Source organism: Drosophila miranda, chromosome XR, assembly GCF_003369915.1.
Source record: "Drosophila miranda strain MSH22 chromosome XR, D.miranda_PacBio2.1, whole genome shotgun sequence".
In the NCBI taxonomy this organism is placed as follows: domain Eukaryota; kingdom Metazoa; phylum Arthropoda; class Insecta; order Diptera; family Drosophilidae; genus Drosophila; species Drosophila miranda.
Genome location: NC_046674.1, coordinates 23,639,349 through 23,654,634, shown reverse-complemented (window position 1 = coordinate 23,654,634; position 15,286 = coordinate 23,639,349). Strand labels below are relative to the sequence as shown.

General features: G+C 44.8%; 1 protein-coding gene across 16 annotated transcripts in view; it reads right to left on the bottom strand.

Annotated features, from left to right (window-relative positions):
* Positions 1-15,286, bottom strand: part of LOC108151245 (protein phosphatase 1 regulatory subunit 12A) — a 32,576-nt gene that overhangs the window by 15,218 nt on the left and 2,072 nt on the right. For 4 of the 16 annotated variants that reach the window (XM_017279748.2, XM_017279749.2, XM_017279747.2 and 1 more), the window contains exons 3-12: positions 8,628-8,740; positions 7,996-8,550; positions 7,834-7,919; positions 6,928-7,044; positions 6,548-6,638; positions 5,086-5,502; positions 4,295-4,402; positions 4,081-4,215; positions 3,564-3,765; positions 736-1,536 (exon numbers count right to left, since the gene is read on the bottom strand). In XM_017279748.2, coding sequence (XP_017135237.1) covers positions 736-1,536; positions 3,564-3,765; positions 4,081-4,215; positions 4,295-4,402; positions 5,086-5,502; positions 6,548-6,638; positions 6,928-7,044; positions 7,834-7,919; positions 7,996-8,550; positions 8,628-8,740 — 2,625 coding nt within the window. Of the gene's footprint in view, positions 1-735; positions 1,537-3,563; positions 3,766-4,080; positions 4,216-4,294; positions 4,403-5,085; positions 5,503-6,547; positions 6,639-6,927; positions 7,045-7,336; positions 7,683-7,833; positions 7,920-7,995; positions 8,551-8,627; positions 8,741-15,286 lie in introns of those variants that run through there. The other 12 variants (XM_017279750.2, XM_017279759.2, XM_017279762.2 and 9 more) reach the window with 7 other exon arrangements.

Sequence of the window (15,286 nt, the reverse complement as noted above, 5' to 3'; positions counted from 1 at the left end):
TATAGTAATTTAATGGCATGCAAAATATTTACATCCTTAAGAACACACCAAAACATAGCAAGCAGAACTCAGCCAAATGCTCAAGCCTTTCCTTTAGCTGCAACGTTGTGGAAAAGTTCATTGCTGAATAGATGTGATTGGATTGGAGACTAAACAGTAAATAATAGGTACACAAGACGTAAGTAAAGCTGTTTGCTGTTTTATAAGCAAGCATAGATTATGAAATTATGTGTAAAATGAAAACATACGAGCATGTACATGAATATAAAAATACAAAATGCGTAAACTAAAACTAAAGAGAAAACGTACTTAAGAACAAACATTTCAGGCGTGTAAAGACCTACGAAAAATAAAGCATACACAACAGCTACGTTTACTGCAAAAACGTTCAGAATACCCTTGCGATCTGGTTTCTATATGATCTATATATATTAGATTTAGTGTGGTTTGAGGACTGCCTTAGCAGGGAAACAAATTTAGCTCATTGGCGCTTTTTGGCTTTCCTCGTTACACATCTTTGGTTTAACCATTCGTTAGCAAGGGTATTTCTATTGTTTAGCAAACCATAATTATTACAATACTAAATCCATGCTACACTTAGACTCGAACAAAAATATTAAAGACAACCGAGCGAGATACAGTCTTTTGTGGCAAATACATATACATATATATCTTGTATATAAGTAGGACTCTGGGTTTCGGTTAGAGGGTTCGGTTGGGTTGTGTGGGGCATACCTTGGAGCCGGCATCGAATTTGAGGCGCCAAGACGGACGCCGTTCTGCTGTCGATGTTGATGTGGAACTCCCACCGGCACCACCAGCGCCAGTACCAGCACCACCTGTTGCTGTTGCCGCTGCTGCTGCAGCTGATGCTCCTCCACTGCCGTCCGCCGTGCGGCGCGCATACAAACTGAGCAGAGAGTCGCGGGCATTAAAGTCCGGATGCGCCGACACTGACGAGGCGGTGTCCGACTTGGTATCCGTCTCCTGGCTGCTGCCGGACAGGCCACGCTTGTCCCGCAAGCGCACTGGACTCTCGAGCGAGCCGGGCGTGGTCGAGGAGGACGACTTGATGGCCTCAGTCGGGGCCGCACTCAGCGGCAGGTCTGTGGGCCTCGCCTTCTGCTCCTCGCTCTCCGCCTGCTGGTCGTCAGTCTTTTGTTTGTTTGATTCCACCTGCTCTGGCTCACTCTCAGCGCTGTCGGGGATCTTGTCGCGCCGCGGGACTATCGTGTAGCTGGCACTGACCACTACCTCCGGATCATCGGCATCGCCACCGGCCTTGCCATCACCGTCGCCGTCGCCGTCGTCGCCGACCACCACAGAGCGTCTCGACGGCGCGGAGAGGGTGAAGCTGGCAGTGGTGTCGTTTGCACTTTGCACTGGACTGGGGGCCAGAATGGTCTCGATCTCCGTCTCGTCGCTGGTGGGGATTATGGCTGGCGGCGGCGTGGTGGGCGGTGGTGGCGGCTGTGGCTCTTGCTGGCTTGCATCACTGATGAATGATGTATTTTCTGCTGTATCGCTTGTATCGTTCTGTTAATAATATTAGTTTTGGAACAAATAAAAAACAATAGTCCCAAGGCGATGTTGTTTGCTCGAAAACAAAAATCAAAAGATTTTTGGGGTCGGGGGAGGGATAGCTACTAAATCGGTAATAAATAGATACATATATATATACATAACGTACGATTACGGATACGGATACGGCTACGTATACGTAGAGTGTGGCCCGGATTGAGATTACTCTACGGATGCATGCAGATGGGACATGCAAAATGAAAAATAATCAACATATTCCATAGACATACAAAACATATTCTATACATAGGATAATACGTGTGTATGGGCCGTACCAGATCTCTAGGCGGCCCATCATCACAGTAGAAAATAACTTAAAAAACGATTGTAAACGATAACGAAAATACGAATAGTAATGGCGACTCCCGGCTATGGTTCACTGATCTGCGCTGGATGCTGGCAATGCTGATGATGGTTGCTTGGGGAAATCATAATATAATACGGTACGCGCTATAAAAGAATACTCAACATTGATGAGAGGCAGCTCTTGATTGACGCTGTGGCGGGCGGGGGGCACAAAAACTGCGGGCGAGGCGCAACGGGGCGTGGCAGAGGCACAAACGCAGAAAGAACTCAACTTGATTGGCGGTTAATCGAATGGGTGGCAACGTACGCTAAATGAGCACTGATTGATCGATGATTGATCTGATTGTGATGACAACTAGCCTAAGGATGGGGCGACGGTCGGTGGATGGGGGGTGGGGGTGTTGGTGAGACAATAACAAAACAACAACACCAACCAACAGAATGCAACAGCTTCCAATGGGGGCCGGGCCGGGCCGTGTGTGAAACCGTCAAGGTTAATGGGTTTCTACATTCAGTAAGGCGTTCACAGCCCGTTTAGCCACTCAATATAGAAGTACACCTGTAACTCACTTTACGGACACCCTGCTGTACCGATTACTACCTCAATTTACTCTTTTTCAATGAGGCATATTGGTGCATAGATAGTCAGACCCAAGGAACATTGCAATATCTTTTAAATGGCAATTCAATTTTGCCTACAGAGCGTCCAAATGTGTCCACTGCTCCCATTGAACAAGCGAAAAGTGCAAAACAGAATGTCCGAGAGTCCAAAAACATAATACATGTCGTGTGCATAGTATCTCAGCGATAAGGGTTGTTTTTGTTGCTGCTTTAGGGCTCTACTTCGTTTGAATATATTCGGCCAACCAATTGATAGATCATTTGACATCATTAAGCGGATTATATTGCAATGTTCCATAGTTTTTCTGTTCGGTAAGAGCCAGATGGAGAAGTTCTAGGAAGCAGGAAACAAGAATCTCCTTTAAGTTGATACATTTTCTCCCCAGAACTTCATCAGACTTTAGGCCGTTTCCAGTGGAGTTATTGGTGTATCTTTACCCTCGTTTTTTCATAGCATACTTTTCAGCGACCACACGAAAACTGTTGCATTCGGTTTTTCAGGATGATTTTTGCTAAGCTACAATTTAACTATTTTAGTATACAGACTAGTATGGGGATGTATGTTCATCCAAAGATGCACAGCTAAACTAGGATTCGTTACTTTGATTGATTGACTGCCAGAGCGTGTATTTGTGCAACATATGAATGAACATACACAGAGACACACACATAAAAAGATACAAAGGATACACAAAGAGAACGGGGGACAGGGGGACAGGGGGGACACCATAACCATAAGCAGTTTTGTACTCTTTTTTCTTTCTTCTTTTAGTTTTTGGTGTGTATTTGGACATTTGATTGATTGATTTGGGTGGACTGCATGTGTGTGTGTGTGTGTGTGGATGCTTCTGTACGAGCTCTCCCTACAGATAATGGGATAATGTATGCGATTCTATGGACATAGAGAAAGATGCTAGTTATCTCTGGCGTTGACGGGTGTGTGGATGTTTGTAGATGTTTCATTTCTGAGCTCTGATTTGTGAATGATCCAGGGTATTGTGGTACTGTGGCATTGGGTGGTGTGTCTTTTGGTCTTGGGACACGGGAGTACTTACGCTGCCGGTGCTGCTGATGCTATCGTTGTTATTATTGTTGTTGTTGGCCATGCCCATGTGCTTCTTCTTGACCAACTCCTCGGCACTCTTGATCTCGTCCAGGGTAACGCCCTGGGTGGAGCGACGCGTCTCACGGACTCTCTTGGCATGCGCTTTGCGCTGTGTTTCGCTCTCTTCGTCACGCACGGGCGGTACAAAAGATCTAATGGCAGGAGAGAGAAAGAGTGAGAGAGATGCTATAATTTGGAATTTCTCAAGTAATAAATTATAGAACATATCCTAGCTGAAAGAACAAATCATGCTACACAAATCAAGGGGAAAGGCGTTAGCAGCGCTGGCTTTTGAGGTTAGACGTCACTTAACGGCAGTGACAGATATTTTTGAGGTTAGCAGAGCTTTCATTTGAGGTTAACGAAAGACGAAAGCCATCTTGCTTAGCAGCAGGGCTATCTTTTGAGGTTAGGCTCAACTCAACGAACACACAAAACAGTTATTCTTGTGAGGTTTCTCGTATTACTTGAAGAAATTCTTAATTATATTGCCCGTGGATTGCTTGGGCGGTGGCTTGGCGGTCTCCGCATCGCTGGCACTGGCACTGGCCGTGGAAGAGCTGCCATTATTGCTCTGGGCAGTAGTTTTCGCTGTAACTTGGCTAATCGTTCGACAAGAATCGTATATATTTATATGTAGTGTAAGAGTTGTATACGAGCTTAGATCATACGAGTATTAACCTGCGTATTGGTGGGGTCAGTGCATTCGTCGACGGTGAACTGAGGAGCGTTGTCTTTGCTGTGGCTGCTGTGCCAGTGGGCGTGGCAACGTGTGTAACGGTCGGTTTCCTGCCGCAAAAAATAGACAAAACAAAAGAGAGCATGTCATATAAGAGAGAGTGCTGCACAGCGCATAAGAGAGAACACAATCAAGAGTATAGGTAGACGACATTGGTGCGTGGCTGAATATAAGAGATTGTTAAACACAGTTCGGTGCAAAATGGTATTCGGTTCTTGGGTTATGGCGGAAAAACGAAAAAACGAAGTAGCTAAGCGAAGGTAAAGGTTCAGTTACGGAGTTACGACACATTAAGGTTAGCAGTTATCTATGAGTAGGCGTGATAGTAGTATAGTAGTAGTTGTTGTTGTAGTGGAGTAGTAGTAGCAGTCCACCATAAACTAGACCAGGTATATTCGGAATAACAAGAATACTATTATACGAGTATTCATCAGTAACATATTTAAGTATTATGTTGTCTTTTTTAGGAGCCTATAGAGTGTACAAGATCAGATCTTTTAGCTCTGTAATACTCCCAATAATCGATAGGCATAATTTTCAACAACTATGTATGATAAAATGAAAGTTCTCTCTCTATACATTTGTATCTTCTGGATAAAATCGATCCATTGTTTCTCCACAAAGTGAGATCTGATCTAGTTTTCGGGGTGGACAGCTACAGGACAGCAGTGTGGGTGTGTGTTTGTTAGTGTGTGTTTGTTTGTTTGTGTGTGTGTGTGTGTGCGGAACAAACCTGTAATACATTGAGTTATCTTTGAGTGAGGCCGATCTTTGTACGCTATAATATGGATTTGTTGTTGCAGCAGTGGATGCTGCTGCAGCTGCTGCTGCTGCTGCTGCTGCTGTTTGTGGTGTGCTTGTTGTTGTGTTGTTGTGCGTGTTGTTGAAAGTACTGGATGTTGTTGTTGTTGCAGTGTTATTTGTTGCTCTTGAGCCCAGCAGCAGAGAGCTTTTGTTGTTGTTATTGTTTTTAAATTTATTGTTGTTATTGCTACTTAGATTATTATTGTTATTGGAATTGGAATTATTCGCAGCTGCAGAGGCAGCGGCGGCGGCGGCGGCAGCCGCCTGTGACGCCGCAGTCGCTGGCAGAATGGGACAGGAGTTGGCCTTTATGCGGGCGCGCAGCTCATTGTACTTTTGATAGAATCTGTGGCAAGCAGCAGCGGCAGATAGTACGTTGGACGTTGGACGTTGGACGATGGTGCAGACGGTGGCAGGCGTGTGGTGGTGGTGGCAGGCGGACGGGCAGCGGGCAGGTTAGATTTTGGATAAGCGGTTTTTTTTATGATGAGTTGTTGTTGTTGTTGGTTTTTTGGCGGTGCGTTGGTGAGTTTGTTTCCGATTTTGATCGGTTTGTTATCGATAAATGAGCGGAGAAAAAGAAAGAAAAAAAACAACAGAGCAAAAACAAAATTTTAAAACTAAAAACAAAACTTTTTTCTCTCTTGTTTGCGTGTGGCTTTTGGTGTTCGATTCTTATTTTTGGTATCTTTTTGCTGTTTCTGCTTCACTTTGCCGGAGTGCACTGGTTTCCGGATTCATGGGAATGGAACTGGACAAAAGGCCTCCCCCCAAATGGGAGCCTATGACTCATAGAGAAAGGGAGAGATAGCAGTGGGTGGTCGACTCTTTTCTGCATAGACAGAGAGAGAGAGAGAGAGCAGTGAGTGGTCTACTGCTTTCTGCAGAGGTAGAGAGTAACAGAGCAGTGACTGGTACTGTTTCTTCGGAGAAAGAGCATGACTGGGTGGGCTCACTGTGTTTTTCCCCAGAGAGAGAGAGAAAACGAGCGCATGAGAGCACTGCGGTATATTTAAACAGTTACCGTGCCCAAAACTCGCATATCATTTTGTTCTGTTTGGTTATCAGTTGACGCTTTGATTTTGATTTCGAACACAAGTGTATGGGTGTTTTTGCACTATGCGTGTGGGGGTGTGAGTGTGTTAGGGGGCAGAATGATAAGCGATAAATGCAATCAGCAAAAGTGAAACAAAAACTGCAACTAAATCCACCAATTAATCGATACTTTTGGCAGATTAATGAATATACATATATATGTATATATATATATGTAGGTTAATCTGTTATGTGTGCTATTAGGTATTTGGTATGTGTGGTGTGTGTGTGTGTGTGTGTGTTTGTGTGGCACGCATTTCTGTCAAAAGCTTAGGGTTCTTCTATTCACAACTCACTTTTCATCATTCTCGAAGCTTTGTGTGCGTCGCAATATGACATCGTTGGCGCTCTCCGAGCTATTGGTGCTAAGCTCTCTATCAGGAACTTCTACAAGGAGGAGAGAGAGGGAGAGATCGAATCAGAACAGGTCGTACTATATATATTGGAGTGCGTTTCAGAGCTTAAAGATGCTAAAGAGATAATTCGATCAATATCTACATCCGATAAAACGAGTCGCTATCAAGAATGGATCGATAGAATGCTAATCGATCGATAACTTTTCTTTGATTTCAAGAATGGAATTTAACGAGTACTTCTATGTATAGAAGAGATCCATCTCTTTATGTTCTTCTTTCCTTAATGCTTTGAAACGCACTGTCCTCCAACAAGTACTTACGATTATTAGTGGGACTGTCGTTGGGTGCGCGGGCCATCTTGCGTCGCCAGGGTGCCTCCTCCTCGACTGGATGCTCGATGACATGGATCTGCTGTTGATTGGGCTTCACGTTCTCCGCTAAAAGAGGCAATGGAAACATGTTTTAGACATTGCAAATATTCGATACAAACAGGCACACAACAAGGTGGAGATTAGTAGCTCATAAGCGGGCCTTAGCACGGAGGGAGAGACAGAGATAGAGAGAGAGAGGGAATTCCTGAATCGAGACGCAAAACAAATGCCGACTACCTTCGCTCTCGCCAGATAGACTTGTGGTGTGCGAGGATTCCGTGGAATCGCTCAGCTCTTCCGCATCGCTCTCGTGGGCCACAGCATCATCATCATCATCATCATCAATATCATCATTATCATTATCGATTGGAAGCGAAGCTTCACTACTGGGGGCGCAGTTCGAACTGCTGGCAGCTGCAGTGTGCGTGAATTACAAGCAAGAGACAATAGACACAAAATACAGAGAAAAAGGGAGAGAGAGAGAGAGAGAGAGAACATACATACAGGCATACACAGAGAGAGAGAGAGATTCGGGATTGCTATGGAAGATGAAAGATGATCTGAAGATGATCGTAAAATGCTTGAATGCAAATGATTTGCAAATTATACAAAGACGGAGAGGCAGTGGCAAATGTTTTACGATTACAATAAATGCTCCGACAAAACAGAACAATGTGTGTGTGTTTTTTAGCGCGCATGAGAGCCTAAACAAAGGACCAAGTACAGGACGCAAGTTGTTTGTTTCATATTTGATTGTTGTGTGGGTTTGTTTTGTGTTGTGCGAGAAATCAAAGAAAGCTTTTCGTTTATTAGGCAAATCTCCACTGAGCTGTACACAGTGGCACGGGTACGCACCATCCTTTGTGGCATCAGTTCTCACTTCAACGCGCACCAGTTTGGTGGGCGTCTTGTCCACACGATTTTCAATCGCATCTGAGATTCTGCGAAAAGAAAGACCATTTCTGCATTGATTATTCAAATCGAAAATAGCATCAGGAAATAGCATCAAGGACCAACCTGATTTGACTAGATGGACGCCGCTGGTTGCGATTTTTGGCCCGCTGTTCTTCCAGGAATTTGACTATTTTACGGTCGGCCACATCGATGCAGGACTGTCCCGCATAGTTGCGTATATCCATGTCGGCCAGGGCCTCGACCAGCATCCGGGAGGTCTCCTGCTGGCCCCAGTGCGCGGCGGCATGCAGCGGCGTCCAGCCATCGTTGTCCTGACGATCCACATTGCCGCGTCCCTCCAGCAGCAGGCTCAACACGTTCGTGTAGCCCTTGGCGGCGGCCACGTGCAGCGCCGTGGCCCCTGTCTTCGGGTGCGGCCTGTCCACCTCGGCGGTATCGCTGGTCAGCCAGCGCTCGGCGTCGCTCAGCATCGTCTCCTCCTCGGCCTTGCGCGCCTGCTCCACATCGATGTTCAGCTCCTGGACTATCTTCTCCATGTACTCGATCATATCCGTGTGCGGCACATCGATGGCCAGGTCCAGGGCCAAGTCCCCGTCGCTGTTAACGGCGGCCACATCGGCCCCGTTCTCAACCAGATAACGTGCGATGCTCACAAATCTACCGAAGAGACAAGATTAGAAGGAGTCAAGCAGGGGCCACTTGGGTGCTTGTAGGCGTGTCTCTGTGGCACTCACCCGCAGGAGGCGGTGGCATGCAGCGGTGTCCAGCCCTCGTTGTCCTGACGATTGATGTCGGCACCACGCTTCACCAGAAACTCAACCATGGGCAGACTGTCATCGATGCAGGCCTGTAAACGGATAAAACGGATAAGAAAACGGATAAGAAAACGCCTTTGTCAGATACAATCGATCGTGTGAATCAGAGGCCGAGCGACGGCACTCGAATGACTCCCCCCGCATTGATGATTACTTATTGATGGAACAGAACAAAGAACACACACCACAAAAGGATATGCAAGGGAAAAGAGCAGGAGCAGGCATTGATTCTCTTCGTTTCTTTACCATTATTTTCCAGGGATTTCCTCCCGAATCGTTTACATTCGATCGCATAAAGAGTTGAATCAACCTTTGGGGCACTCTCTACGGGTTTTCCACCCCAGGGACTTCCTTAGTAATAAAATGTGTATCTAGTGAAATGTTTTATATTCCTGTGTTTATCTTAATCTGTTGCTAAAACGCTAAAGTAAACAGACGGGACACCCACAGACGCTCCACAATGTTTCTTGGGTGTTTATGCGGATTTCCGCTGAAGCCTCCGCCTAGACATCTTCGACAACGACGACGACGACGGCGACACAACGATGATATCATCGTGTGGCGGCGACTCCGCCGGCATTGTTGCTTCGTTGGGACCGTGCCGTGCCGCTATCTCCCTCTTGCCCTCCCCGCCCCTCTCAATCCCTTCCACAGTCCACAGACCACCACAGACCCATAACCAATGCCCCCCGACGAATACCGATAAGCATTCTTTAAAGCAGAAAAGAAAGTAAACGAAACGACACGAAAAGGAAAAGAGCGCCAACTCTATTCCCCCCACCACCCTCCTCCCCGCCGCTTGCTGGCTTTCTGATAAGAGCCTACGTTTCGAGCTTCTTCTATCTTCTCTCCCTCTCTAACCCTCTCTTTCTTTCTCCTCATTCTGTGGCATATGGTAATTCACATTCTTCTTTTGGGCGAGCTTCAAAGTGACTTTTTGGCCGTCGTTTAAAAGCAATTTCCATTTCGCAGTAAAACGCATTAAAAAACCCACAAAAAGAAAGAGCTAGACGGAAGAAGAATAGCTGTAAGTAGCGGGAGGGAGAGGGACACAGCTAGAGCGAGAGAGCAAGAGAGAGAGAGACAGCGGGTGGGCCGACGACGAGCAAACAATTTGTAAATCTGGAACTCAGCCAATTAATTAATTATGAACAATTTTGATAAACCGAAAAATGACGGACAAACATCGCTGCTGATCGTCGCATAGGGTAGGGGTGGGAGGGGGGGGGGGGGGTAAGAGGGGGCCCACCGCCCACGCGTGACCATCCCATCCGTCCGTTGAACGACCAATGTCCAATGACTTTTGGTATGCAAAATATTTTTTTTTTGACACGAGCTATTATTCCATCAGTTGCGGCTCCACTTCGCCCTGCTCCCCTTTGGGCCTTAATGTCAGAGGAGCAACAACGAAATTCTGGGGCTATTTCCATTTCGCATTGAACAGGCAACATCACATTTTCTGCTGGGAGGCCCAGAGAGGCCTAGCAACAATAAGTAGCAGAGGCACAGATCTGTATAGCGAAATGGGAATACCCTTTAAGGCAGGGGAATACCCTTTTGAAGGTGAAGAGAGTCCAAAAAGAATTCAAAGTGGAAGAGCAAACACACACTCCGGACTGCAAATATTTGCTCGTCTGTGGTTGCATGTGCCACCATGGACACAGCATACCCATCGGGCCTACAGGGTACTCGAAAATTGCATGCTAAGTTTAGCCTTTTGTTTTGGCACGCCATTGAGCGGCATTTTCAGCGGCTGCCACTGCCACTGCCCGTTTCTGCCGCCAAATGTTATTCACCTCGCCGCCACATTACGTATACGCGGCGTATGCCAAAGCCGAGGCGCAACGGCGACTTGTTGAGACGGCTTAACGCGGCTCATTATGCAGGCCGATTTGCTAAGCGCCAAGCACCATTTCACCCTTCGCCCATGGCTCTGCCCTGCACACAATCCTTAGTCCTACAACTCACCGATTGGGACTAATTCCTTGGAGAGGACTTCCTGGAAGATTAGGTGCATGGGGAGGGGATATATCAAAGATATAGTAGCGTACAATCCATAAATAATGAATATATTCAAAGACATTCCCTGCCACCCATTGACCTATCCCATTGCCCCGTATTGTGGCCGTATGTGGCCCAAAAATGTATGTATAATACAATCGTAGGACGCTCTAAAATAGACGAAACGACCAACCGCTTGAGTTCAATAAATTACAAATTTGAATTAGCGCCACGCCACACGAGAGATAAAAGTGCAAAAAAGAATCCACACAAAAACCATATATACATATGTACAAACGTATCTGTAGAATCTCGAAATCTATATATCTCGAGGCGTTTGCTGTATCTCTCTCTCTCTCTCAGCCTTCAAATCCGCTTTTCTTTTGGCTTTTCTTGTGGTACGAAAAGATCTCATATATCGTCAGTGGTGCCCCTACAATTTTTTTTTGCCAAATCGTTGTACAACCAACGTCTTCTGCCTGCCTCAATGGCCTATTTGGATATTTTTTTTTTGGTCAGTGGCAGAAACGTTTCCTTCTGGCTTTCTGTTTTAGGCCACCAGGTGGGGAGAGACCCAGAAGACATCTGGCATGGCACAGACTGGCATGGAAAACTTGTGAAAACTAATGAAACACCAGCGATTACAAAATGTCGAATAAACAAACGATGGGATTGGGAGATTGGGTGAACATACACAAAAAAGAAACAAATATCGAATCGATTTCCTAATTTCTAAATCTTCAATTGCGTTCGGGCCCCGAAAATATCTCCCAGATCGTATCCACGGATCACCGTCAGTAAATTTCCCATTTATTGGCTGTTATTTATTCAATATTCAATATTTGTTAATAGATTAAACGGCGAGAACTTGTCTCACTTTTGGGACAAAATTCGTAATCTTATCTCGTCCGATACTTATTTACCCAAGATTACAGCCTCAAGTGTGAAAACTGTAGACTGATAATCCCTGTACATCGTACACTTTCCCTTAATGCAGTTTTCTGTTACGTCCCTCAAATATTTATTCAAGATTCTGGCTAGAATTATGCTGGATTTGTTTTATGTGTTCTTTCATTTAACGTTGAGTAAATCCCAAACCCCTCTAGGCGTGGCATTCGTATTATCCTTTCGCTTAGGGGAAATTAGATACAAAAATTTCATTTTCAACTAAATGAAAAGCCTTCTGGACTATTTCAGGGCGCATGTCGTCATGGTTTTTGGCAAAAATAATAGTATTTTTCTATAGTTTTCGTTTCATTTACATTTGTTTATGCGTTCATGTATTTGCATCTGTATCTGTAGCTGAAAAATATCTAATAATCGGACCACAGAGAGAGAGAGAGAGAGAGAGAGAGAGAGCACTTTTGTTGTGTTTTGTAACACAGAAATGAAATACATTCTGTGGCTTGTGGCTTGTGGCTGCGGCTGCTGTTCTATTGCTTGAAATGGTATTATGCAATGCAAACAGTACAAGATACAGATACACCGAGATAGACAGGCAATCCCCGAGAGCAGGCACTGCGGACATCACATCATTTTTGATCATTCGCAAAGATTTTTAGCCAGCATTCAGGCATTCAGGCATTCAGGCAGGCAGGCAGGCATTCTAGAATCGTTTGTTATTTTGGGTGTAAAACACGAAACGAGAAATAAATCAAATCAAGTGTAGCCGGACCCCGACCGACCGCTACAACCATTTATATACAAATCCATAAGATACAAAACGAAGCAGCCATACAGATACAGATACAGATACAGAGACAGAGATACAGAAATACAAAACTAAAACTATCATCTTCCACTCTATATACACACGCGTTGCGCTGTTAATTCTTGAGAGGATATTTCATGTGTATCTCTATCTGTATCTGTATCTGTATCTGTAGCTATCTCCGTTTGAACAGTGCGTTTCCACAGCTGTCCGTCCCATCAGAAGCGTTCGTCCGTCCGTCCGTCCATCCGTCTGTCCGAGAGAACCGGGCCAAGGTTAGAAAACACGTCAATAAAGCGCGTTAGCCGCCGACAGACACAATAAACCGCATAAAAATCAACCCCAAACCAAAAACCTCAAACATCTATCTTGGAAATATATATATATATATATATATTATTTTTAGTTTTTTTTTTCACGCAGCTTTTCCCGCCCCACCCCCTCCTCGCCAACCCCCTCTAGCCAGCACAGGATCTCCAGATCTCGATCTGGTCATCGATGCACAGATCACGATCGTCATGTCAACGGATCAACGATTGTTATGATTATTATGCATTCATTTGGCTGCCTGAAATCTATGGCTCAATTTGAGAGGAATCTTGACAGAATAATTTCTTAATTTATGCGCTCCTTCCCCTTCCCCTCCCCTTCTCTCTGTAGACTGTAGAAATCAGTAGAATCAATTGCTAATTGGCTGAAATGCACGAGATAATTAAACACATTTCAAATGGCAGGTTTAGTGGCAAAGGAAAACCTTAAGGCGATTCGATTCGATTCTCAAAGAATGTGCCACAGCTGGAAATGGGTCCATGATTCATACAGCTATAGCTGGACTCCTACATATCGGTTCTTTTCACACTGAATATATAGTCTGCTGCGGTGTCCCCACCGTATTTCCAAAATATATTTCTAATTATAATTTTAGACCATGAAAATCGAGAGAAATTCATGCAAAAGAAACCTCGAATTATCCTTGAACTATCCTTATATATATACGTATATATCTGAACACTCATAAACATGTGTAATTTTATGGCCATTTCTTTTCGATAGCGTAGCGGCGTTTTGTAGGCCAACCAAAAACACGGCCGACGGTCACTGTTCCGCCTCCCTCCTCCATTGCCTATATCTTTCCTTCCATCGGTCATCATCGTTTAGACATGGTCCAAGGTGCAATACCCGTGCACAGTGGTACCCATTTCACGGATACATCGAGAAAATACGAGACCATTTAATGGAAGTATCCGAGTGAATATCTCTCGGCCAATATGCGCGCCTGCGATGGGTTTCGGTTTGAGGTATTTCAAAGTCGACTTTCATCGAAAACTGAAAGGAATTTCATTGAAATGGTTCGGATAGGATTAAAGGGGGAGAAAAAGCTCATCCGGGAGTGCGACAGAGAAAATTGTGTTCCTTATTCAGATCGAGATCGAGAAAAAAGTCTGATAATTGGGCTTTGAAACAAATGTTTGAGTACCACTGTGCAGCTCCACCTGCAGCTCGTGTCGGCCAGCGCCTGCCATTGAAAATGTGGTGCAGGTGCCAGGTGTGTGGCGCTCTCGGAGGTGGTGGCTGTTTGCCTGTCAAAGCTTATGAATGAATGAATGAATGAATGAATGAATGAAGGCCCAAAGGCAAAGGGCCCTTCAAAAGGAAGTCAAGGAGGGAGGGATTGAGTGGAGAGAGAGAGAGAGAGGGGGGGGGGGGGGGGGGGGGGGGGGGGACTTACAAATGATGGGATAATTATTATAATAAATGCAATCGTGAAATTCTGTTTCTGTTTTGCGGTTTTTTGCAAAACCCACAACTGGAGAAGCCGGCAGGTAATTCAAAACGTTTCACTGTTCTAATCTCCCTCCCTCGTGCCCTCCACCTCCTGCGCCACCAATTGCTAGTATTATCATTTTTTAGTTGTAATTACAGTGAACCCCCCCCTTGTGTGTGTGTGTGTGGAAATTAGCATCTGGTTAACAAGTGCGCCGTCGCGGTTAAACGGTGAAAATCTACGACTGACTCTCGCGGGAGACAGGCACTGCCACGGGCACTGCTGGCACTGGCACTTGGAGGCGCAGCATAATTAAAATCAATTATCCACAGAATTGGAGCAGACAGTGAGTGCTAAATGCGAGTGGACGGACAAGCGGGAAAGCGGGATAATCATGCAAGATGACAAACAGCAGATCTCGAGAGTCAGCTTTGGTTAAGCTTTTAATGATGGTATTTCTTTCGAAAAGGAAATATATAAGCTGGGGAATATTCAAAGTAGGCCTCCTTGTGATTCTATAAATCCAAGCGATATAGTAAGAGAAATATCATCATCTTCTGATGGTAAATGGATTTGTTTTCGCTCTGCAATTCTCTCCTGTAGTCCTCAAAAAGATCCCAACGAAACATGGCCTCTATCAATATTATTGATTTTCCAGTAGTTTATTAAGGGAAAAGTATAACAGATTATACAGAAACTGGCTTTAAACAGAAGAGATGATCACTCGATCGAACTGAAATATGAAAGGGTTTCGGTATAAATACCAAATTAAGAATGCATCTTAATTCATTATTTCAGTATTCATTTTCTTTGGTATTTTTTTTTGTTTTTTTTTGTTGTTCTGGCCAAGAACAAATCGCCAGACAAATGAGCGAATATGTGGAAATGATTTTGCGAAAAATAATTTTTGTTTTTCCTTTCAATATTTAAACTCGCTTTCATGTGTGTTGTGCGATCCGGTGCGATGCCAGAAAGAGGTATTGTATATTTTCTTGCGATTTAAAAATAGAACATTTTGAGTATTTTCTTATTTAATGCCCGTTGCCCGTTGCCCGTGCCGTTTGCTGCTGTTGCTGTTGCTGTTGGGTTTTTTTGGGTATT